Source organism: Anabrus simplex, chromosome 13, assembly GCF_040414725.1.
Source record: "Anabrus simplex isolate iqAnaSimp1 chromosome 13, ASM4041472v1, whole genome shotgun sequence".
NCBI classification, from domain to species: Eukaryota; Metazoa; Arthropoda; class Insecta; order Orthoptera; family Tettigoniidae; genus Anabrus; species Anabrus simplex.
The window spans coordinates 70,211,386-70,233,953 of record NC_090277.1 but is presented as its reverse complement, the minus strand read 5'-3'; the positions used below and the strand labels follow the sequence as shown (position 1 = coordinate 70,233,953).

General features: G+C 41.4%; 1 protein-coding gene across 1 annotated transcript in view; it reads left to right on the top strand.

The window, feature by feature from the left end:
• Positions 1 to 14,341: 14,341 nt before the first annotated feature.
• LOC136884907 (uncharacterized) overlaps positions 14,342 to 22,568 on the top strand; it is a 61,357-nt gene continuing 53,130 nt past the window's right edge. The window contains exon 1 of the mRNA XM_068230058.1: positions 14,342 to 14,428. Within this exon, the coding sequence (XP_068086159.1) occupies positions 14,342 to 14,428 (87 nt within the window). The remainder of the gene's footprint in view (positions 14,429 to 22,568) is intronic.

Here is a 22,568-nt window from a genome sequence, read left to right as displayed (position 1 = left end):
GGACTGCTTTCAGCAACAGCACAACAAGCCCACACCTGGTCTGCTGAAGTGGAGAATAAATGATGATGATTATTACTGCATTACTGAACATTGATAGTCTAATGGACAACCTGGCTATTCAAGAAATTCTGTTAAACCACAACAGACAAACAGAAAGGAACTTCTTAGGATCCATAAAACTTATAAAGAGATGTTTTTTCTTTTAAAAGCATTAATAGGGCTAGAAGTACCAAACTGTGGACATGTTGCAAGCAATGTACAACTGCAGCAGCAGTGCACAGACTACGATCGGAATGACAGAATGGTTTAGAAATGAAAGTGGACTAAGACAGGAGAGTGTGCTGTCACCTCTTTTGTTTCCAACGGTTATGGACAAAGGAGACAAAGGAAGCTTACGGGAACAGGGACGTGAAGATGATATTGTGCTCTGGGGAACAAACAGCAAAGAAGTACATGAACAGCTTGATGCACAGAATGAAAAAACTGAAAAGTATTGTAAGAGAGAAAAGCAAGACCATGGTGATATCAAGAGGAGAAAGGCATTATGAAAATAAATTAATGCAGAATTTTGGGAGTGGCGACCCCATCGTAACAACGGTACTAATTAAGAGCCTCGGAAAAGGTTAGGGCGCACCCTGCTAAAAGCAACGCGCAGTTCTCGTGCTAGGGGAGCTGTGATCAGTGGTATTATGAAGGTGGGAATAGTAACTGTTGTGACCCTGAAGGGAAAATCAGAGGAGTGGATTGATTTCATGGAGAGGGAGAATGTTGCAATGATGGGACTGAGTGAGTGAAGAGGAGTGATTGTAATGTGGATAGGGTAGACTACGTTAGTGATAGAACACCTGAGGATGAAAGGAGTGAAAGACCCCAAACTGGAAACAGTGTGGAATATATACAGGAATTCTTGGAGACACTTGAGAAAGTAATCATTGATGTGGAAGTCATGGGAGGTCTCGATGCACAGGTTAGAAATTACAGAACTGGTAAAGAAGAAGTGACTGGTCCATCTGAATATAGAGATAAACTGATTGTGGGTAACACTTGGTTTAGGAAGAAGAATAAGTAAATATGGCTGAGGTGAAAGAAGGACAAAACTAGTTACTGATTACTTTTTGTTGAGAAAATAAATCAAAAACAGTTGATGGATGTAACAAACAGCACTACCAGATGAGGCATTTGATGTAGCGGTAGCAAAATTGAAAATAGGTAAAATTGTGAGAGTAAAAGAAATCAGACAGAAGAAAATAACAGTATGCAAATTACAAGATAAAATAACTCAGGGGGAATTACAACAGCACATCCCTATATCAGAAAGTGTGGAAGAAGAATGGACCAAATTTAAACACACATTTGTAAGCTGTGCACAACTTCGGCGAGAGTCAAGGAAAACGAGACACCTTGGTGGAATGAAAAGGTGAAGAAGGTTGTTAAACAAAGGAAGAAAGCATGGCAAGAATGGAATAGAGATGGGAAAGAAGGAAGTAAGATTAAGTATCGAGAAATTTAAAGTGAGTGTAAAAAAGTGGTAATTGAAACATGTTGGGAGAGATTCACACAAAGTTGGCAAAGGATGTAAATGGTGCAAAAAGACTGCTGTATGGATTGATAAAAAATATAAACCAAACAACTGAAGAAAGAGCCCAGGGGAGATCAGGAATAAATCAACACTCCTGAATGTGGGAAATGATGCAGTGGTCAATCAGTATGATCCACAAGTGGAATGGCAGAGGTGGAAATGAGTGTTAAAGCAGCCAAGATGGATGAGATATGTGTGGTCTGGTATACAAAAGCAGCAATACCAGTATTTTAAGGAAGGTATGTGACAATTATCACAAGTAGCCAAAATATTGGAGAATAATAAAAAGGAGGATGAGAGGAAGGGGGGAAAGAAATTTAGAAGAGCAGTACGGATTTTGACAGAGCAGGTCAACGATAGACTCTATATTTATGTTGCGATTACAGATGGAAAAACATTCAGATTACAGAAAAGATCTGGTCATGGTATTCCTTGATCTATACAAGACGAAAGGTGTGGGAAATCCTAGAAAGAAATGGATGTGGAAGGCAATCATGAAAACTTGTGAAAGCAATGTATAAGAATTGTTCCAGTTGTGTCCAGACTCCAGTGGGGAGAACAGATTGGTTTAGAAACCAAGACTGGGCAGTGTATTGTCTCCACTTACGTTTATAGTGGTTACAAATTACATTCTTAGGAAGCAAAGGCACCATATGGAGGGGATATGAAAATATTGTTGTTTGTAGATGACGGAGTGATCTGGGAAGTAAACAATATGGAAGTGCAAATGCAACTAGAGGCTTTAAATGACAATATTGAGAATAATATGATATGAAAAGAGAATAGCAAAACAGTGGTGATGACAAGAGAACAAAGAGAAGGAAAAACAATCGTTAGTATCGGGAGACAAATCCTTGAGGTTGTTGAATACTTCAAATATTTGGAGAGGGAAATAATGCAAGATGAAATGTTACATAAGGAGATCAGCTTACATTCTACCTGAATGTTAGGAACCGGGTGTGGAACAGACAAGTTGTACTCTACCCCTACATTAATGTATGCATCAGAGACTTGGACTTTGACAGCAAGACATCAGAGTAAATTTCACGCCAGGGAGATGAAGTTCCCGAGGTATGGCAGGGAAGACAAGGAGAAAGAGAAATTTAGAAATGTTGAGGTCAGAAAAGAAATAGAACTGAGTGATAGGACGGAGAAGAATAAACTGGGACAGTGAGGACACGTCATGAGGATGGATGAGTGTTAGAGGCTAAGAGGAGGAAAGAGGACAAGAGGGAGGACTCGACTGGAGTGATGGAAGATGACCTGGCAGGAGGGTGCATTGTACCAGAGAGAGAAGTATTGAGCTGAGACAGGAGAGCAAGACAAGGAAAAGAAGCTGGAGTAGGAAATGTAAATGTAGAACTAAGATGGTTTGGACATGTAAAAAAGATGGAGGAGGAAAAAATACCAAGACAGATGATGGAGATCAAGTTGGAGGGAGACTTAGAATGAGGTTGATCGATTCAGTAGAGAGGAGAGCAAGAAGTAACGTGGACTGGGACATAGAGGAAGGTGGATAAGGGGAAAGGACGAATATCAACAGCTGGTTTTGTTTCCAATTCACAAGAAGACCATGGATTAAACATTTCCATTGCAGTCTCTGGTGACTGGGAATGCAGCAGGTCTGTCTGTTGACAGACATTTTCTACTTCTTGACAATCAGCAGAAAGGAATTACATCCACTGAGACACACATATAGAAGGTCAAAAGTGTATTTCTACTCTGTCTCATTAAGAATGGACAAATGCAGAAGGGTTTTTTTTCCTTCTGATATTTGGAAACCATTTCTAACTGAATATGACTCAGTCATCAGAAATACAGAAGTACAGCTGAACTGTATGTAGGTTTCTTTGAAAAAGCTAAATCTATCAAATTATTAATTGTTATGAAGTAAGCAAATTTCCATGATATCAAGGAAAGCAAAACTGTATTAAATGGAAGGCCTTTATGGGATTAGAAGGAGATAAACTCTTGTCAATAGCTGTTACGTTGATATTGTCCGGAGATTGGGAGGTGAGGATTAGTGATTTCAATGACTTTACAATCAATTTGGTAGGTTTCTTGACCTTTTCTGAAAGTCATCAGGGTAATAAAGAGGGAAAAATTAAGCATTCAGCAAGGAAAAGAGTTTCTCCCTTTTGGTTTGTTTACAGGTCTAGTGCACCTCTGCACTTCAACAGTTTGACCTGATACAAGCAGTAGTGCCACTTGATGACACATATCATCTTTCTTGAGTTTCTTGTCTGTTAATTTAGCACCAATTTACTCTGAGGGGTTGCACGAGATATGAGGATGCTGGTCTACAAGTTGTCACTGGGCACTGACTGACATTTAGAACTGCAGATTCCCTATCAATTGTTTACCCAGACTTTTCTTAAATGATTTCAAAGAACTTGGAAAATTACTGAACATATGCATACATCTTCATTAAAGCCTTTCAGTGTTCAGTCTGCAAGCCTCTGTGAATTTAGTAACTGCCGCCACAATCCTCTATTTGTAACTAGTTGTGCGGCCTTGTCAGTTCTATATCTATTAAAAACTGAGTCTAACCGTTGTCGTTTTGGCTAAGTAACCTATCTTCCTCCATTCACATGACCTCAGCTGTACAGCTTCATCCACCAAGTTCATTCCTAACTTATCCTGCCATTGTTCCCAGCGATCACTGTCGCTACTTTCACTCGCATAAAGCAAAGTTAGTTTGAGAACAGATCAAAGTAATCATAGTTTTGTCCAGGAGCTGACTGTATTTTTCCTTGAGAAGTTATTTCATTTCCTAATTTCTCTTCTGATAAATGAACATTTGCCCCAAACTGTTCTCTTGAATTCCAAGTTTAGCTTCCTACCTTTAAAAGGTCTGCTACAGCTTATTCATCTACTAATGCCGAGCACTTCATGTCTTCCCAGTCCACAGTTTGCAACATTTTCATAACTCTACTCTTTTGTCGAAGATCACCCAAAACAAATTGCGCTGGTCTCTAAAAGCAAATCCCTTTTTATAACAAAGAACTGTTGAGGGAGTTACGGCACTGTAGGCTCTGAAATCACTCTCTCTCTCTCTCTCTCCACTCATTCTTCTCACTTTGATAGATTTCTTTGCGCAAATGACCCCTCACCAGTACTCGTGAGGAATACTTCCACGTCAGCCAATGCCGTCCCCGAACGGAACGGAGGTTAGCGATCCAATGCAGCTTCTTCTGTGTCATATTCGAATGTCTTTTAGACATGAATTTCTCCGTCTCCCAACGGACTTTTTCCTCTTACAATCAACTGGTAATATGATTCTTATCACCTGTCTTAGGTATTGCATTTCTCTTCCTTTTATAAGTAGCAGTTCTTTTTGCTTTTTCATCCGATGAAGGACCTCGGCATTTGATCCAAGATATGCGCCAAAGCTGGCGATACAGGCAGGGTCCAGGTTCCACAGCCATATAGGAGAATATGTACCAATCGATCATGCAAATTCCTACTTGGACTCAGATCTGAACTTACAAAGAATTTCTTCATGGTAATGAACTGTTTTCTGGTGTCCGACTCATTGGCTGAATGATCAGCATTGAGGCCTTCGGTTCAGAGGGTCCTGTGTCCGATTCCCGGCTGGGTCGGGGATTTTAATCACCTCTCATGAATTCTTCTGGCCCCGGGACTGGGTGTTTGTCCTTGGTGCACAACACTTTCGTCTTCATATTGAGACAACACACTACACTACCAACCACCACAGTCAAGAAGGGCATCCTGCCGTAAAACATGACCAAATCCACATCAGCGACACTGTTTTCTGGTCTGTTATCGCTCGGTTCGAATCACGTTGGTGATTCCAAATGGTGCCCAAGTATTTCAATGATACACTGCCTGACAAAAAGTTGAAAGCACCCAGAAGAAATGGTCGGATGTCATCGTAACTTCGCACGTGTATACACCATCGGCCGGTGACAGAGAGAACGGCCACCAGAGTGCATTAGTGTTGTGTACAGCGTCAGGTGTTGCCAAGGAGACGTACTCGTGCGAGAGTTTGAAACAGGGCTCATTGGTCAAAACGTGTAATATCCAGATTTGTGGGGCTGCATAGGAATGTGTCGTCAAGGGAGGATCGCCGTATTAAGCACATTCTGTGTGATCCCGCACCCCTGCATTTGGAGTGCTGTCGTGACCGGGAAGCATCGGTTCTAAGACCATGGGGAGCCATCGGCTATGACTTCAGCTCACGGCTGGCTGCGTCCTCTCGTGTGACAGCACGGTATCGTGTTTAGGTACTCCTGTGGCCAGCAAGATCACGAGACCTGTCCCCGATGTGGGGCCAGCGTCCCAGTGCTAGTATCCAGGACACAACAGTTATGGGGCAGCTTGCGTCACACAACAGCTTTATGACACCCCTGCCAGACGGGGTGCAACGTGACCTCGTAGTGCCAAGTTATTTGTAAACTTGACTCGAAATAAAATCACATACCCTATCCTCTCCTTCTGGATGCTTCAATTTCTTAAATCAGGCAGTGAATATTGACTTTGCACTAAAAATGTAAATTCGAGTTTTCTTATAACTCGTACGGTAAAATTACTTTTTCTACGTATTTTTATGTACAATCTTTAAATAGAACTAATACTTCTGGAGACATCTGTCAAATACATGATATGGAAAACAAAAGTTAGGAGATTATATATTACACACCCCTCATAATGCACAATGTTTCGATACAGCTAATTCTAAGGGAGACATTTGACAATTTCTATACTTAATATTGCTAAGTCACTGTGTACTAGTCAAACCCGGATATCTCTGAACAGTCTCAAGAAATTCTGTGGATTCATGTTCCCCTCAGGTCACAAACAAAAATAAACATCAATCAATCAATTAGCGCTGTCACCCAAGTTCCCCCTGTGGGTGTCGTAAGAGGCGACTAAAAGGGCCCCAGGGGCTCTTACCTTGAGAGCGTGGGTTGGCGACCATGGGGTCCTTAGCTGAGTCCTAGCATCCCGTCCACTTGCTTGTACCTGGTTTCACACTCTCATCTATCTTCTTTTTCCGACCCCGACGCTATTAGGTTCCGAGGGCTAGGAACTTTTTCATTTTCACGCCCTTCATGAAGCTTGTCTTTCTTTGGTCGATACCTTCACTTTTCGAAGTGTCAACGCCTTCCATTTTTCTCTCTGATTAGTATTAGGAGAATGTTTGGTTACCGAGTTTTACTTCCTCGTAAAACAACAATAATCACCACCATTACTTCTTACCCACGGGCGGATTTCCAAAGAACTTAGAAATTTATCGTCCTATAAATGCCCCAATTTGTCTTCTTATATTATGATGTGTCTTACTCCCAAGTTTTCCCACCCCAAATTTTGCAACATTTTCGTAACACTACTACTTTGACGAGATTCGTGCTGCTCTTCTGCTGTGGATCCCACGCGCCGGGTCTTGTGCCCTCTCCTTACTGCAAGTGGACTGGATCAAATTTCAACACCTGAAGTGTAGTGCCAAATAACATTTTATTTCTGTACAGACTGCATTAATGTCGAGTAAGATGTATGTAGAGACTGATGTTTACAGCCACTAAGACACCAGTGACGGGAATGGTACGCTAAAGAAAGGCCGGAAAGATCAACAATGGGTTTACGTAACTCATCCCACCGAGGTCATGTGACCTTGTGAAATACTAAGTAGTGTAACGACTGCTTACTTCAGTAACTTATAAGTTAATCTCTACGTTAATCTTTTCAGATTGATTGATTGCGTGTGCACTGTAGAGAGGTCTGGCGCCCAGGGGCTTCTATCTTGGAGCGTGCGTTGTCTCCGTTACACGGAAAATTATAGAATCATGGATATGCTTTAGTTCCCCGCGTACACGAGCAGGAGGTGCAAATTATTATTATTATTATTATTATTATTATTATTATTATTATTATTATTATTATTATTTGTATCTTTATTAAGTGGCGAAGTTAGGGCTCTTGGCCATCTCTTACACTTAACCACATACATTTTTTATTTTTACATTATTAATCTAAAATATCATTTTAATCAATTACTGTTATTGACATATGTAAGTCAGATAAGGAATCACAATAATACAATTAATTAAGATTACTACAAATGAAAAATTATAGGATAAATAGAGAGTAGATAATAAGAAAATAATAGCTACTTATAACCTTTGACTTCATCTACAGAAGCCGCAAGAAAAATGAGTGCTTCACGAAAGAATGGTAAGGTTCATGAATTATGAATAAATGAAAGACATTTTAGACCTCGTAAATATAATACTGATATTATCCAGCCGTGTAGTTTAGAGGTAGCGTGCCAGCCACTTAGCGCAGTGACAGTGCCGGGAGTGTGTTCGACGCCCATGGCCGGCCTGCGCATCTAAATGAGGGCTGTCGCCACGTAGCCTACTCCCGTCAAAGCTTTACGTTATCATCCGACGGACGAATCACCATCAACAGGGCCATATGAGGACCGCTCTGCCGGCCAACATTCCGATGGTGATTGTTTTCCCCACCAATGCATTGGGACTCGAATCGGAGTCAGACTTAACGCCTTAACGATTGTGGCTACGAGGCGGGCACTGATTGTCATTGATGACGTTACAGGGCTCGCACCCACGACCCCAAAGAAAAGCGGTACAACAAGAATGGTACGAACAGTTATTTCGTAAAATATCGCTACATGGGGCAACAAAAATGGTCGATAACGAGAAGACAGAGCGACTTCCAATATCAGCCATACCGAGTGTCTGAAGCCCCAATGGGTGTAGAAACTGATCACCCTGGTCATGAAGAAGAGGCTCCCACCATTATGCCTGGTACAAATGTAGATATAAATTTCGCCCGTAATACTGACGTCGATCTCTTAGACCCACAGTACATCGACTTTGTCTTAAATATGCGAAAACTTGTTTAAAACAAATAAATTAAAATCTCGACAATAACATACTTCATTACGATTATAGATGTCAGTGCATCAAAACAAAGCCCTGTTCGAAATGTTTTCACGAACTTCCAAATGTCTCCGGATATGCTACTTTCGGTTCACACTGTAGCGACCTCGTTTGTGAGGCAGGCTCACGGCTATGCGGTCCAGACCGGGAGTTGAGTAATACGGAGACAGGTCCTTTAGATAAAAAACAAAAATGTGAATGTTAACATTTTACAAGTACGGGGACTTTTACTTGTTTCTTACCTCATGTAGACTGGTACAAACTAGAACCACATTCAACAACTCACGAAAATCTCTAAGCCGGTGTTTATTAGATCGCGGCTGGAGATGTCCTTTCGAAAGAGGCACATCCTCTCTACAGGGCCACCGGGTTTTGAAAATTATTGGCGGCAGTGCTTAATTCCGGACGGAAAAACGTTCGGGCACCTCTCGGGAATGTGTTTTAAGGGGAATGCTCAATATAAAGTTACTGGAACATTCATACAGTTTTCAAGTATCGAAACTTGTGAGGGGAGGGGGCGAAGACGTGTGGGTACGCGTTAAGCACTGACTGAGAGTGTTCAACCTCCGCGGTTTTTAGTCATGTAGCTATATGCTTGTATTCCGGAGATAGTGGGTTCGAACTCACTGTCGGCAGCAGTTCCGTGGTTTCCCATTTTCACACTAGGCAAATGTACCTTAAATAAGGCTACGGTCACTTCCTTCCCACTCCTAGCCGTCGCCATAAGACCTATCTGCGTCGGTGGGACGTAAACCAAGTTTTAAAAGAACTCACAGTCCAAAAAAGGGGGAAGGAAAATGTCGAAATTTAACAGTCATAAATGTAGGTTTAGGTATTTCTCATTGGGCAATACTTGATGGAAAACATGAACTATTGTTTTATTAGGCGCTTTTTCGATAAGAATAAATGAGTACAAACTAAAGTCCACATAATTCCACATAAAAGATAAAGGTGTGTACATCTGTCAAATTAAAGCACAGAAGTTAAAGAAACACAAATTGCGCCCTAAATCTTTAAGATAAAGTACCCCTGCAGATGAGCGCTGTACAATAACACGCACGGTAGCCCCTGCCTGTCCTAAGAGGCGACTAGTGGCCCCAGGGGCTCCCAGCTTGGGAGAGTGGGTTTGGGGACCACGGGGCCCCTAACTTAGTCCTGCCATTGCTTCCACTTACCTGTTCCAGGCTCCTCGCTTTCATCTATCCTGTCCGACCTCACTTGGGCAACTTTTGTTCTTTTCTGACCCCGGCAGTATTAGGTTGTGAAACCCAGGGAGTCTCATTTTCACGGCTTTCATGGACCTTGTCTTGCTTTGGCCGATACCTTCATTTTTCGAAGTGTCGGATCCCTTCTATTTTCTCTCTCCGATTACTGGTTATAAAAGGATGGCTGCTTAGTTGTACAATAATCACCACCACCTCAAGATAAAAACATAATAGTCTGGTTTTCTCGTAGAATAATACCGAACTGAGTTCGGAGTCCAGCAGTGGTGAGGCAGAAGATTGATGGGGAACAAGTTGAATGCACATATTTTTGTATTTCCAACAAATTTTTCGGACAAGCCAAAAGAACGTACCTTTCACGAAGTTCTCTTACTCTTAGCTAACCAGTAATTATTATACTTATTGAGGCCAACATTTTGCTAGGAATTAGTTTCGCCATCATGTCGAGATATTGCTTGCTTGACTCGCACTGTACAGGAGCGGAGAAATTTATTGCATCGTTCTAAATTATAATTTCGTGATTTTCTATTGGATAACAAATATATATGGCATACCCTGTACCTATACTTTGTTGTCACTTCTCATGTATTCTTGTCCCTACGTTGGCTGTCATGAGAATGATTTCCTGTGGTTTCCCATTTTCACTTCCACACAAATGCCCGGCAGTTCCTATTCATAGGCCAAAGCCGATTCCTTCCTCAGTTTCATTCAGCATTTGATTGCAGATTCTTATGGATTAATAGGTTAAGACATAAACTCTACACTGCAGTTCTTCTATGAGATTTGCATACATTTTTGGGGTACGGAATATTCTCGCTACATGTCGGGTAAATGAGTATCACTGCCTAAACACTGACCACATCATCCCCGAGCCGCTATCAGGGGGTGCACACACAATGGTAATGAAAAATAAACAATTCTTGGGACTCAAGAGAGGGCACTTTTCTTCTCCTCTTGCTTTGTGAGGTCGAGGGCCCTAATTTCTTTTTACAGGTTGCTTTACGTCGCACCGGCACAGACAGGTCTTATGGCGATAGCAAAGGTCTACGAGTGGAAAGGAAGCTGCCGTGGCCTTAATGGAGGTGCAACCCCAGCATTTGCCTGGTTGAAAATGGGAAACCACGGAAGAGCATCTTCAGGGATGCCGACAGTTGGGTTCGAATCTCCCGAATATTGAATACTGGTCGCACTTAAGCGACTGCAGCCATCGCGGTCGGTGAGCCCTGTTTTCGTGACGTCACTCGTGTGTTTAGGGATGCACTGAGTATTACGTGGTGCTTGGTGCTGGGACAAACACAAACACCGAATCCGCGAACCGTCCGGAAATCGAACCCGGCGTTCTCTGGAACGAATGGTGAGCATTCAATTACAAATTCCTTCTTAAAAGTGATCAGTACCATTAGTGTCAATCTTAAAGAAATCACTGATCTTTATTTCACATGGGGTAGCATACAGACTAGACTGTCATCACCAAGTGAGACCTTGGAACTTCCAACATATCATTTTTTCATGATTATTACTTTGGTTAGTGACTGTTTTTAAATGATTTGCCATTTACTTTACCAAATAATCGGTTCTTAATATTCTCATCGCTAAACGTAGATCTTCGGGGACAAAGTACATTTTTGTAGTTGCTGAATAGAACATCGCGCTGCGCCTGTTTGTGGTGCCGTAAGAGGCGACTAAAAGGGGCCCCAGGGGCCGTGACTTGGCGACTACGGGGCCCTGTCATTGCTTCCTTTCATCCCGCGAGGCATAGGGAGCCTTCCATTTCCCCCCCTCTGATTACTGTTATATAGAGGATGGTTGTAGTTACCCCCACCACCACCACCTCATGCAGTAGAGCTGAAAAAGTTACCTTCATCATCACTATATTCCAGCAGTCTTGTGTCACGTACATACCAGCTTGCATTCGGGAGATAGTGGGCATGTCTGAAGATGGCTTTCCATGGTTTACCATTTTCACACAAAGCAATTACTGCGGCTGTACGTTCCTTAAGTCCACGACCCTTCCTTCCCACGTTCCTATCTCATCGTCGCCTAAAGACCTATCTGTGTCGGGGCGACGTGAAACAAATTGTAAAAAAAAAAAAAAAAAAAAAAAAAAAGGCTCCAAACAAGGGCCGAGGCAGACAGGGATTTGTACGTTGATAAAAGAAACAGAGCGAAACAAATAGTTGATGAATCCAAACGGAAGTCGTGGGAAGATTTTGGTAATAACCTGGAAAGGCTAGGTCAAGCAGCAGGGAAACCTTTCTGGACAGTGATAAAGAATCTTAGCAAAGGAGGGGAAAAAGGAAATGAACAGTGTTTTGAGTAATTCAGGTGAACTCATAACAGATCCCGGAGGATCGCTGGAGAGGTGGAGGGAATATTTTGAACATCTTCTCAACGTAAAAGGAAATATTCCTGGTGGTGTCGCAAACAACCAAGCTCATGGGGAGGAGGAAAATGATGTTGGTGAAATCACGCTGGAGGAAGTGGAAAGGGTGGTAAATAAACTCCATTTTCATAAAGCAGCAGGAATAGATGAAATTAGACCTGAAATGGTGAAGTATAGTGGGAAGGCACGGATGAAATGGCTTCATAGAGTAGTAAGATTAGCATGGAGTGTTGGTGAGGTACCTTCAGATTGGACAAAAGCAGTAATTGCACCTATCTATAAGCAAGGGAACAGGAAGGATTGCAACAACTACCGAGGCATCTCATTGATTAGTGTACCAGGCAAAGTATTCACTGGCATCTTGGAAAGGAAGGTGCGATCAGTAGTTGAGAGGAAGTTCGATGAAAGCTAGTGTGGTTTCAGACCACAGAGGGGCTGTCAGGATCAGATTTTCAGTATGCGCCAGGTAAGTGAAAAATGCTACGAGAGGAATAGGCAGTTGTGTTTATGTTTCGTACATCTAGAGAAAGCATGTGACAGGGTACCGAAGGAAAAGATGTTCGCTATACGGGGGGACTATGAAATTAAAGGTAGATTATTAAAATCAGTCGCAGGCATTTACGTTGACAATTGGGCTTCGGTGAGAGTTGATGTTAGAATGAGTTCTTGGTTCAGGGTACTTACAGGGGTTAGACAAGGCTGTAATCTTTCACCTTTGCTGTTCGTAGTTTACATGGATAATCTGCTGAAAGGTATGAAGTGGCAGGGAGGGATTCAGTTAGGTGGAAATGTAGTAAGCAGTCTGGCCTATGCTGACGACTTGGTCTTAATGGCAGATTGTGCCGAAAGCCTGCAGTCTAATATCTGGGAACTTGAAAATAGGTGCAATGGGTATGGTATGAAAATTAGCCTTTCGAAGACTAAATTTATATCAGAAGATAAGAAACTGACGAGAATTGAATGTCAGATTGGTGATACAAAGCTAGAACAGGTCAATAATTTCAAGTATTTAGACTATGTGTTCTTCCAGGATGGTAATTTAGTAAGTGAGATTGAATCAAGGTGTAGTAAAGCTAATGCAGTGAGCTCGCAGTTGCGATCAGCAGTATTCTGTAAGAAGGAAGTCGGATCCTAGACGAAACTATCTTTACATAGGTCTGTTTTCTGACCAAATTTGCTTTATGGGAGCGAAAGCTGGGTGGACTCAGTATATCTTATTCATAAGTTAGAAGTAACAGACATGAAAGCAGCGAGAATGATTGCTGGTCCAAACAGGTGGGAACAATGGCAGGAGATTACTCGGAATGAGGAGATAAAGGCTAATTTAAGAATGAACTCGATGGATGAAGCTGTACGCATAAATCGGCTTCAGTGCTGGGGTTATGTGAGGCGAATGGAGGAGGATAGGTTACCTAGGAGAATAATGGACTGTGTTATGGAGGGTAAGAGAAGTAGAGGGAGACCAAGACCAACGATGGTTAGACTCAGTTTCTAACGATTTAAAGATACGAGGTATAGAACTAAATGAGGCCACAGCACTAGTTGCAAATAGAGGATTGTGGCGACGTTTAGTAAATTCACAGAGGCTGCAGACTGAACGCTGTAAGGTATAACAGTCTTTAATGATAATGTATTTATTTATTTATTTATTTATTTATTTATTTATTTATTTATTTATTTATTTATTTGTTTGTTTATTTATTTATTTATTTATTTAAATTTATTTTTAAGCGCTTGTTGATATAATATTACCACTACATGTCATATATTACCTATATGCCTATATTACCTCGAAACTTCGCTACATTAACGCCATATATTGCGGACGGAGCCCTCGGGTAAATGCTAGTTTTTGATAGAGAAGAGACGAAAAACCCATTATTGAATATTCTAATAAAATGTTTAAACATGGAAGTTAACAGAATAACAATTCTTACAGCAGTGTACAATACTAACGTGGAGACCTCGATTTCATGCATGAGGTAAGTGAGAGTTTTGTAAACATTAAGTTTAAACGCGGTATTGGTATGCATTAATTATTTATACCTGAGTTACATTTCCACCTGCACCATTCCGACGTAAGACCCGGTAGTAGATTATGGTATTATTAAGGCAAGGTAGAGGGGAGGAAAGCACTGTGATCGCCATACAGCACTTCAGAGAAAGTACCGTACCGCGGCCTGCTCAAAGCCTCCTGCTTCATTCAGCCGCACACACTGTTAGCACCAGCATGGCCTCCGTACGCTCCGCTACCTTTCTTGTGGTCCTCTGTGTCGTAGCAACCCTCGTCACATACATCGCTGCCGCTAAAATACAGGTATGTACCATCACTTCTTCAGCAGTAAGTCTCGTCAACCCTCGTCACATACATCGCTGCCGCTAAGATACAGGTATGTACCATCACTTCTTCAGCAGTAAGTCTCGTCAACCCTGGTCACATACATCGCTGCCGCTAAGATACAGGTAGGTACCATCACTTCTTCAGCAGTAAGTCTCGAAATAAGGCACTCCAAATTAGCGGTATCAAATAATGACTCTTAAAGGGATTACAAGCACATTGGTAAAGGATATATTATTATTATTATTATTATTATTATTATTATTATTATTATTATTATTATTAAGATACATGATTGGAAACATCAATGCGCTAGCAAGTAAGATCAGCTATATTTAGTAAGAAAAAAGTCAACTTTCTGACAAAACTACCTTTGTATCAGTTTCCTGATCAACTTTGCTATACGGGAGTGAAAACTGGGTAGGCACAGGACATTACGTTAAAAAAGCAGATATGAAAGCAGTGAGAAAGATTGCTGGTGCAAACAAGCAGGATCATTGGAAGGAGGGTAATCGCAACGAGAAAACAAAGGCTGCATGTATAAACCAGCTTACATGGTGGGGTCATGTTAGGTTTACCTAGTAGAATAGCGGACTTAGAAGGTAAACCAAGGCGACGATGGTTCGACCGAGCCACAGAGCTAGTTACAAAGAGACGTGGTTAATTGACAGTGGCTTGCAGACTGAAACGCTGAAAGGCATAACAGTCTATAGGCCGATTATATTATTTATTATTATTATTATTATTATTATTATTATTATTATTATTATTACTATGCTGGCCCCATGGTCCAGAGGTAGCGTTGCTGCCTCTCATCCGTAGACCACGGGTTCGACGCCTAGCTAGATCAGGGTTTTCACCTGAACCTGAGTGTTGTTTCGAGGTCCACTCAGCCTACGTGATTTACACTTGAGGAGCTATCTGACGATGAGATGGCGACGCTGGTCTAGAAAATCAAGAATAACGGCCGAGAAGATTCGTCACATTGACCACGCGTCACCTCATCATCTGCAGGCCTTCTGGCTGAGCAGCGGTCGCTTGGTAGAACAAGAGCCATCAGGGCTGTAATGCCATGTGTTTCATTATATTTATTATTATTATTATTATTATTATTATTATTATTATTATTATTATTATTATTATTATTATTAACTTTATTTGCTTTACGTCCCACTAACTACTTTTACGATTTTCGGAGACGCCGAGGTGCCGGAATTTTGTCCCACAGGAGTTCTTATACGTGCCAGTAAATCTACCGACACGAGGCTGACGTATTTGAGCACCTTCAAGTACCACCGGACTGAGCCAGGATCGAACCTGCCAAGTTGGGGTCATCAGGCCAACGCCTCAACCGTCTGGGCCACTCAGGCAGGCTATTATTATTATTATTATTATTATTATTATTATTATTATTATTATTATTATTATTATTATTATTGGAGGCTTTCAAAATCTGATGTATGGAGCAAGTGGTCGCGGGATTTGAGTCACGTACCTATCAGCTTGCACTCGGCAGATAGTGGGCTCGAACCCCACTGTCGGCAGCCCTGAAGATGGTTTTCCGTGTTTTCCCATTTTCACACCAGGTAAATACTGGGACTGTACTTTAATTAAGGAAACGATCGCTTTCTTACCTTTCCTATCGCATCGTCGCCTTAAGACCTATCTGTGTCGGTGCAACTTAAAGCAAATTTTAAAAACAGTGTTCCCGAAGAATGCTTATGGACAGATAAATGGCGATAATTCGGCAATAAAGAGCTCTGCTGAAATTAATACACAAACGAAATATTCTAGTCCGGTCACATTCTCCTTTACTGAGAAACACTGTACAGTAGAATGCCATGTGACTGGGAAAAGGCCTTCATCTTGGAAAACAATGGCGCGGAAAGCAATGACGAGAACACCTGCCAGACCGTAACATGGAACTATTTCGTGGCATGTATTATTATTATTATTATTATTATTATTTAATGGAGTTAATTTGTTGACGGCAGGTTTCCATTCTATGTAATGAATCTGGAGTTCTTGTAGTAACCCCAGTCTACAAAGGAAAAGGTGATAAAGCGAATTACAGGCCAGTCAGCTTGACATGTGTTGCATGTAAGCTCTGGAAAAGCATTATTTCTGATTATATAAGACATATACTTGCAAAATTACTAACTGGCTTGAAATAAGGCACTTCAGGTTTAGGAAACGTTATTCCAGCGAGGCTTAACTTGTAGGTTTCCAGCAAGATGCAGATTTAGGAGGTCAAATGGACTGTATCAGTATTGGTCTAACCAAGGCCTTTGACAAGGTAGATAATGGAGATTACTGACGAAAATGAGGGATACTGGACTAGGCAAAAGAGCGACTCAATGGGTGGATACATTTCTGGAAAACAGAACTCGGAGAATTGGAGCAGGTGTAGCATTAGCCAGTAATAATTAAGCGGGGGTTCCCACAAGACAGCGTTATTAGACCTCTGTTTTCTTTTGATATGAGGAAAGATCTGGAGTGAAAACTCTCCTCGATTTCATTATTCCAAGACATGCTTCATATTTGTTTCTATTTCGACTGCTTTGCTTTCTTTTTGTATATATTTTTCAAACTAACATTTCGGCCGAAAGTTAAAGGTAAATGTGTACCAAATGCCGAATTGCAGTTTCTCTATCCGTTTATAGTACCAGATAAATCGAAAAGCGATGTTCGCTGCACCAAATGTTCAGCTTTGTTTTCAATAGCAAACGGCGGGAAAAGCGAGATTGTACGACATTTGGATACTAAGAAGCACCATCGCCCTCTACTATGACTGTGCAGTCATAGTAGAGGGCGATGGAAGCACAAACTCGCTGACAATCCTGCTGCATCCAGCTCATTTCTCACTACTTTCTTTCGTGGAGCTGAACTGGGTTCAGCTGAACAGAAATTGGTAGCTTCTGAAGGCAGTTTTGCATTCCATACTATTAAACATAACCAAACATTTCGCTCGGCAGACTGCACGTCTAAACTGCTTCAGAAGTGTTTCGAACCAAAATATTCGTGTGCTAAGACAAAGTGTGAAGCTATTGTCACTAATGTGATTAGTCCATTTGCGATATCTGAAGTGAAAAAGGACTTGGAAAATGTGAACTATGTCTCGGTCTACACAGACTCTTCAAATCATAAATCCACCAAACTTTTCCCCATTCTTGTTCGCTATTTTATTTACAACAAGGGGGTACAGATAAAATTGTTAGATTTTGAAGAACAGGTAGGGGAAACTGCTGACATTATTTCGTCATTTCTTAAAATGTTTATTCTATCGTGCAGAAGTCTCTTGAGAAATCGATTGTTGGTGTTGGTTGCAGTGCTCACATTGTCAACAATGCAATACAAACTGCTGTGGACTGTCTTCCAGTTTGTGTTCAAAGTGTAGTGCAAAAAATCTACTCATATTTTCACATTTACACTGTACGCGAGGCCTCCTTGATTGAGTTTTGTGATTTTGTCGAAACTGAGTATTCCAAAGTTCTTGGTTTCAGTAGAACAAGGTGGCTTTCCTTGTTATCTTCCATTGAACGAGTACTGAAGTTGTATTCGGCCCTGAAATCATACTTTGAATCACAAAGCAGGTGTCCAACTGTAATCAAACAGTTCTTTGATAATCTCTTGTCTGAGGTGTGGTTGAATTTTGTGCATACTCAAGCAGCAATTTTTCACAGTGTTATTCAGTTATTAGAGGGGCAACATGTTGTTACGTTGGATGCTTGTAAAGTACTTGAGGATCTCAGGAAAAAGCTCTCAAATAGGCTAGACTGTGTGTTTGTACCCTCAGTTGTTCAATCTAAACGAAAGAACCTTGAAAATGATGGCTTAGTTAATGTTTCACATTTCAAGAAAAATGTTGAAATATTTTACTCCACTTGCTTGGAATACTTAGACCAGTGGACTTTTCATTTTTCTGAACTCAGTGTGTTAATTTGGGCAGATTTTAATTCTGTGTTCAAATGGAGTGATGTACATAGGTCATTAGATTTTATACTTAAGTACACTGGGAAAGATATATGTGCTACAATGCTTTTTGATAAGATTGTTAATGTCAGGGAATATGTCACAGTTACTAAAGTAAAGGAATGGAATTCGTCTCGTACACCAACTCATTTGAGGTAGTTGGAAATATTCACTAATTTTGAAGATAGGAATATTGGCTTCAGGAATATCGGTGATATTGTAGAATTTGTGTTATGCCTGCCTGCAACAAATGCTCCTACAGAACGGGTATTTTCATTAATGAACAATCTTTGGACAGATGAAAAATCCAGGCTAAAGCCTGAAAGTTTAAAACACATGGTAATCACTAGGTGCAACTTGGATTATAACTGCGTAGAGTTTTATGACATACTGCGTGGAAACTTACAGTTGTTGAAGACCATTCAAATGAAAAGTACGAGAGCCTGTCACAGTGACTTCACACTGCAACGTGTTAATGTAACACTGTGTGTTGTAATGTAAACAAATGTAATAACATAATAGGTTAGTAGGTTAATAAAATTTGGTAATTTTTGTTATTGGAACATATTACTTCCTTTTTATAGCATCTAAAAATCACATTTAAAAAGTTTTATCATGCTGTAGTGAGTAATAATGTACGACTCGTATGGTTTTTACGCTTGGTACCGTTTAACAGGAACGAGAAAAACTGGCGATCAAGTTCGCTGCTAGATCATATTTACGATCAGGTCCTGCTTTTTGTCTCTGGATATCTGGTCACCCTAATTGCGACCTTTCATCTTCACTGGAGGGATTCTCCCGTGGTTATCTTCATTTCCATCGTCGAACTTTTCTTTCTCGTGGTCTCTTGTCGTCAAGTTTGCCCTGTACTGCAATATTCTCTACGTGTCGTTCCGCTACATGGCAAGAGAACTGCGCCATTCTTTGACAAGAGATGTTTAACTTCTTCTAATAATATTGCTATTAGTTTTACGTCTCACTAACTACTTTTACAGTTTTCGTGGACGCCGAATTGCAGGAATTATTTTCAGTGCCTGTAAATCCATCGACACGAGCTGACGTATTTGTGGTGGTGGTGGTGGTGGTGGTGGTGGTGATTAAGACGAAGTACAATATTAGTCAACTATCCTCTATATAACAGTAATCAGAGAGAAAAAAAGGGACCAACACTTCGAAAAATGAAGGTATCGGCCAAAGAAAGACAAAGGCCACGAAGGATGTGAAAATGAAAGACTCCCTAGGCCTCCATACATAATACCGTCGGAGTCGCAAAAGAACAAGAGCAGATCAAGGGAGGTCGAATAGGAGGAGCCTGGTACAAGTAAGTGGAAGCAGTCCCAGGACACAGCTAAGGATCCCGTGGTTGCCAACCCGCGCTCCAAAGTTCCGAGCCCCTGGGGCCCCTATTAGTCGCCTCTTACGACAGGCAGGGGATTCTACTGCCCACACCCACGGGGGCTGACGTATTTGAGCACCTTCAAAGACCACCGGACTAGAACCTAGTAAGGTGGGGTCAGACGGGCAGAGCCACTCAGCCTGTCTTATATTCGTCTAATCTTGATGCGTTTGGACGTAGGCTACGGCTGTAGCTTCGCACGTGTACTTGGGCATGCACGAGTTATAAAATCAATGACATTTTCAAATTGAAGAAGAATTTGCTTTACGTCATACCGACGATGGGATAGAAGTGAGAAGGAAACAGTCGTAGTGTTAAGTAAGGTACAGCCCCAGCATTTTCCTGATGTGAAAATGGTAAACCACTGAAAACCATCTTCAGGACTGCCGACAGTGGGGATCTCCCGGAAATAACTTGTGTACAGCAGTTGCGATGGCAATATTTAATATCTCATTTTAAAGATCAATGTATCTGGCAACAGGAAGTTTTGCGATTACCGACAGCGGTGCATAATCGATTCACTTTTGGGGTCAAGTGTTGCCAATCGGCATCTCGAAGATAATCGAGATTTACCAAGTTAAATGTTTTGCAGACAACACACTGACTGTTGTTAATTAGAAGTGCTCTCTCTCTCCCTTCAGCTGCCACTCACCTCCGCCAGATGGCAATACCACTGCAACTGTATAAAAACTAATTCGCCAAGCGCGGGTGTCGTTGAATATACTGAACAACCCTGTTTAACAGTTGATAAACACGGCCTTTCACTTTTTATGGGATTGTTAAAAGAAGTCCCCTTTTGGATGCGGGCGGTGCACCCACAGAGAGGGACTCTGTATTCGGGAGACGGAGAGGGGCCGGTCCCCATCGTCGGCTGTCCTGAGAATGGTTTTAACCGAACAAGTGGCCATGGGGTTCGCATCGCGGGCCGGGCTGAGTGGCTCAGAGGGTTGAAGCGCTGGCCTTCTGACCCCAACTTGGCGGGTTCGATCCTGGCTCAGTCCGGTGGTATCTGAAGGTGCTCAAATACGTCAGCAGATTTATTGGCATGTAAGAGAGCTCCTGCGGGACTAAATTCCGGCACCTCGGCGTCTCCGAAAACCGTAAAAGTAGTTAGTGGGACGTAAAGTAAATAACATTATTATGTTAGGGTCGCGCAGCTGTGAGCTTGCATTCGCGAGATTGTGGGTTCGAACCCCAGCATTTGCCTGGTGTGAAAATGAGAAACCACGGAAAATCATTTTCAGGGCTGCCGATAGTGGGGTTCGAAGCTACTATCTCCCGAATACTGGATACTGGCCGCACTTAAGCGACTGCAGATATCGAGCTCGGATTATTATTATTATTATTATTATTATTATTATTATTATTATTATTATTATTATTATTATTATTATTATTATTATACTGTTTGACACCATGTCTTTTGGTAAGAGGCAAGTATAAAGTCAAGTTATTGGCCATTTTATTTCAACACGAGTAATTGTTGCGAATGCGTTATGGAGATAATTACTCAAGATATGCAAAAATATGGCTTAAGTTGTATTTAGGACATACATGTGCAATGTCAATGCCCCACAAGTAACAGCGAGAGTGAATCCGGTTTGCAGGAACCAGTTTGTGCAGCACAGCAGGCCGTTATGTAACAAGGAACAATTAAAGTACAGTGGCCACGTTATGTGTGGCACACATTAGCAAGAACGCTATTAAATGTAGTTCAGGGGTCTGGAAGCAAAACTGGCATTGCCTAATCAACCCAATTTTACAGGAGAGACTAATTTATTAGAACTCTGTAATTAGAGAGGATACATGCATGATTAACTCTCCTACTCTTAAACATTTTAAAATGCAGCATGATCTCATATCTACGATAAACTTTGAGCGTTGATTATTAAAACTGCAGACTGACAGGTTTGTAACTAACATGTGGAGATTTGCACTTTAGCATCCAACATTCTTAGGTGCGCGCGGCTGTGAGCTTGCACCCGGGGGATGGTGGGTTCGAATCCCACTGCCGGCGGCCCTGAGGATGGTTTTCCGTGGTTTTCCATTTTCACACCAGGCAATCAATCAATTAAAACCTATGTATTAATATAAGGAAAGATCTTCATTGGGGTAATCACATATATATGATTGTAAATAAAGGGTACAAATCTCTGCACATGGTTATAAGGGTATTTAGGGGTTGTAGTAAGCATGTAAAGGAGGGGGCATATAAATCTTTGGTAAGACCCCAAATAGAGTATGGTTCCAGTGTATTGGACCCTCACCAGAGTTACTTGATTCAAGAACTGGATAAAATCCAAAGAAAAGCAGCTCGATTTGTTCTGGGTGATTTCCGACAAAAGAGTAGCGTTACAAAAATGTTGCAAAGTTTGGGCTGGGAAGACTAGGGAGAAAGGAGACGAGCTGCTCGACTAAGTGGTATGTTCCGAGCTGCCAGTGGAGAGATGGCGTGGGAGGACATCAGTAGACGAATAAGTCTGCGTGGTGTCTTTAAAAGTAGGAAAGATCACAATATGAAGATAAAGTTGGAATTCAAGAGGACAAATTGGGGTAAATATTCGTTCATAGAAAGGGGAGTTAGGGATTGGAATAACTTACCAAGGGTAATGTTCAATAAATTTCCAAATTATTTGCAATCATTTAAGAAAAGGCTAGCAAAACAACCGATAGGGAATCTGGCACATGGCCTACTGGCCTAAATGCAGATCAGTAGTGACTGATTGATTGATTGATTGATTGATTGATTGC